General features: G+C 57.7%; 1 protein-coding gene across 1 annotated transcript; it reads right to left on the bottom strand.

Annotated features, from left to right (window-relative positions):
- Positions 1 to 415: 415 nt before the first annotated feature.
- On the bottom strand, positions 416 to 1,331 carry LOC112639640. The gene is made up of 2 exons (XM_025414302.1): positions 1,035 to 1,331; positions 416 to 940 (listed from the first exon to the last, which is right to left on the bottom strand). Exons 1-2 carry the CDS (start codon positions 1,329 to 1,331, stop codon positions 416 to 418), a joined length of 822 nt encoding a protein of 273 aa, XP_025270087.1.
- Between the last annotated feature and the right edge of the window lie 2,077 nt (positions 1,332 to 3,408).

The following is a 3,408-nucleotide window of genomic DNA, read 5'->3' as shown; positions in this document are numbered from 1 at the left end:
TAGGAGGACGAGCTTGGCGATCGCGTCGCATTCAATAATGAGGCCAGCAGTGCGGACGGTGACAACGCGCACGCGTCCGTCTCGCCGGAGAGTGAGGACTATGCGAGCAGGGGGCCACGGGTAGATGGCGTGTTGTCCTGGCAAACCAGGGGCAGAGACGACCGATATACCAACTCGTTTCTCTTTGCCATTTGTCCGATATGCCGAGAGTATGGAGGTACTCTCTGCCCAACGCTTTCTAAAATGGTTCCCGCATCCTGCTGCAGCAACTCCAGCGATCAAGTTGGCTGACAGGCTGGTCCGCCAGCGACGGTTCAGGTACGGCGAGGGGACGGAACCGATCAAAAAAATGCCCCCGGGGTCAGGGCGGTGAGGTCCTCAGCGTCGTCCGTCATGGCCTGGAGGAGCCGGGAATTCAGGCACGCTTCAACCTGGGGAGAAGGGTCGCCATCTCCTCTAAGGTAAGAATGGCGTCTCCGATGACCCGACGTAAGTGGTGCTTCATGGATTTTACGGCAGCTTCCCAAATTCCACCGAAGTGTAGGGCAGACGACGGGTTGAATCGCCAGTGGATGCCATCACACGCTAACTCGCCCTGGATCCGCTGTAGCTCCGGGTTGCTGGCAGCGAAGAGTCGTCGTAGCTGGGTGTCCGCTCCCCACGAAGTTCGTTCCGCAGTCGCTCCATATCGTCCAACAAAGTCCTCGACGGGAGGTGAACCGACGCAAGGCTGCAAGGAACGCGTCGGTGGTGTAGTCGGACATCGGTTCCAAGTGGACGGCCCGGGTGCGTAGGCAAACGAATATCGCGGATGAAAAGCCCGGTAGGATCGGTGACCTCGCCCTCGAGCAGTCCGCAGCTGTACGGGTCCAACATAGTCGATCCCAACGTCCAGGAAGGGCTTTCCCGGAGTCACCCGAGGTAAATCGTCCATTAGCTGCTGCGGGGCAGCCGATCGCCAGCGTGTGCAAGTGACACACTGTCGGAATGATCCGCTTGACAAGCGCTCGGGGCATCCAGTAACGCTGACGCACCATCGCGAGCGTGAGCTGCGTTCCGCTATGAAGAGTTCGAAGATGACAAGCCTGGACGACCAATCGGGAAAAATGGGAGTCAGACGGCAGCACCACAGGATTTCGCTCGTCATCCGATAGAAGGCTGTTCTCGAGGCGATCTCCTACCCGCAGGACTTCCAGGGAATCTAAAAAAGGGTGTAATTGGGCAAATTTGCTACCTCGATCAAGCGCGTGGCCTTGACGCAAAGACTGAAGCTCCTTGTTGTAGTGACAGGATTGCACTCGCTGGATCCACAAGAGCCGCGCCTCCTCCATCTCATCCGCCGTCAGGATAGAACCCCAGGGCCCTGAAGAGGACTTAGCTGCCAGCGGAGCTCCTCGCCGCCTCGACCATCGGAGGCACCAAGATGTGACGCGCAGCAGCTGGTTGAGGGAAGACAACCGCACGAGTTCGTCGAGCTCTTCAGGAGGTGACTTCAGCGCTGAGAGGTCGTTTGGATTTTGGGCAAATCGTCCAAAGCGGGCAGCGCATCAGGAGCCATGCTGAGGAGGTAGTGACGAGCCGCGGGAGGGCCTCGCCACAGGTCGTGTCCCACGAGAGTAGCTGGTGATAGGCCTCTAGACGCGCAGTCCGCAGGATTCTGAGGCCCGGGAATGTGATGCCATAAGCCGTCGGGAGCCGTCGTCTGGATCTCGGATACTCGATTAGCGACGTACGTCTTCCATCTAGTTGGATGACCCCGGATCCAATTCAGGACCACGGTGGAGTCCAACCAGAAATGCAGCGAAGCACCGGGCAGCCCCAGAATGCGTCGAAAATGTGTGGCTAGTCGGATCAATAGTACGGCACAAAGCTCCAGCTGGGGTAGAGAGACCTGTTTGAGCGGCGCGACCTTCGTTTTAGCGGCCAGGAGCGAAATGACCCAAAAGGCATCGGTAGCTTGCCGCAGGTACACGACTGCGGCAAAGGCTTGTTCAGAGGCGTCGGCAAAATCATGAAGCTCGGGGTCAGCGCGGGAAGGCGACGTGTGAACAAAGCGTGGGACCCTGATGTCCTCCAGACGCGGCAGCTCATCCGGAATCGTCTCCTGAAGCGGGTAGACTCTTTATCCAGGAAGGTGTCCCAAGCCAGTCTCAGGAGCCAGGTCCCTTGGAATGCGATCTTGGCGCTCACGATCGCAGGAGCCAACCATCCAAGAGGGTCGAACAGCCGGGAGGTCAGCGACAACACTGACCTTTTGGTGATGGCCGTCACAGTGATGTCGCGGGTGTAAAATGAGAAGTCATCCGTGCGCGGGTGCCACTGCAAGCCCAAAGTCGTGTGTGTTTTGTGAGGTTGCCAAGCCCGAGGCTCGCGCTGCGTCCGATGCTCCAAGGAATGCCTGTCAGTAGCGAGTCGTCGTTAGCGGACCCACTTGCGTAGCGGGAATCCGCCCGCCTTGCAAATTCTTGTCAATTGCCGTTGGAGCTCCTGGATGGCTTCAACCGAGGGCGCACCAGTTAGGACGTCATCCATGTAGACGTCTTGACGCAAGACGCTGGAGCCCAGTGGACGCGGGGCCCAGTGGCCCCGCCGGGCCTCCTCATCGTCGGCCAGTTGATGGAGCGTGCACATGGCAAGGAAGGGCACACAAGCCAGACCGTAAGTAACTGTGTTCAGCTAATAGTTCGTGAGCTCGTCAGTTCCTTGGTAACGCTATATGATCCGTTGCAGATCTCGGTCTTCGTTGTGTACTAGTATTTGGCGGTACATCTTTTCGACATCTGTAGTCAAGACGTAGCGATGCAATCGCTATCGCAGAAGGACGTCGGCAAGCGGAGGCAGTAGGTTGGGTCCCACCATCAGGAACTGATTTAGAGAGTGACCGAATGACGAGATCGTTGAGCCGTTGAAGATGACGCGGAGCTTGGTAGTCGCGCTGGTTTCCCGGACTACTCCGTGGTGCGGGAAGTAGCAACACGATCGGCTGTTCACAAGTCCTGACTCACCGGAGTCATGTGCGCGAGCTCCTCGTATTGACGCATGAACTCCTGGTAGCGTTGTTGGAAGCCGCCGTCTCGGCTGAACTTCCTCTCCATCCCTCGGAGGACACGGAGAGCGGCAAGGCGCGTGGAGGCTAAGTCAGGCGATACACCTCTGATTAGACACAGTATGATTGAACACAACTGGCTTTGATTGGCTAATCGTGCTTGATCGTGCTGGTTACCCTAGGCATCGGTCGATATAATTGGCTGTGTCTAATCGTACTGTGTCTAATCGGGCAATCCCCAAGTCAGGCAGGGATTCTCGTATCGGCAGTCGGACGACGTATTGGCCCTCGGAGGTGCGAGTATGAGTTGTGCGGAAGAAGTCTCGCAACGTTGGTCGTCGGGGGTCAGCAGTGAGGCTGTC

Source organism: Camponotus floridanus, unplaced genomic scaffold (assembly GCF_003227725.1).
Source record: "Camponotus floridanus strain SB8 unplaced genomic scaffold, Cflo_v7.5 scaffold8, whole genome shotgun sequence".
Classification (NCBI taxonomy): Eukaryota; Metazoa; Arthropoda; class Insecta; order Hymenoptera; family Formicidae; genus Camponotus; species Camponotus floridanus.
Note: the sequence above shows the minus strand (reverse complement) of the source record. Positions and strands in the feature narration are given on the sequence as shown.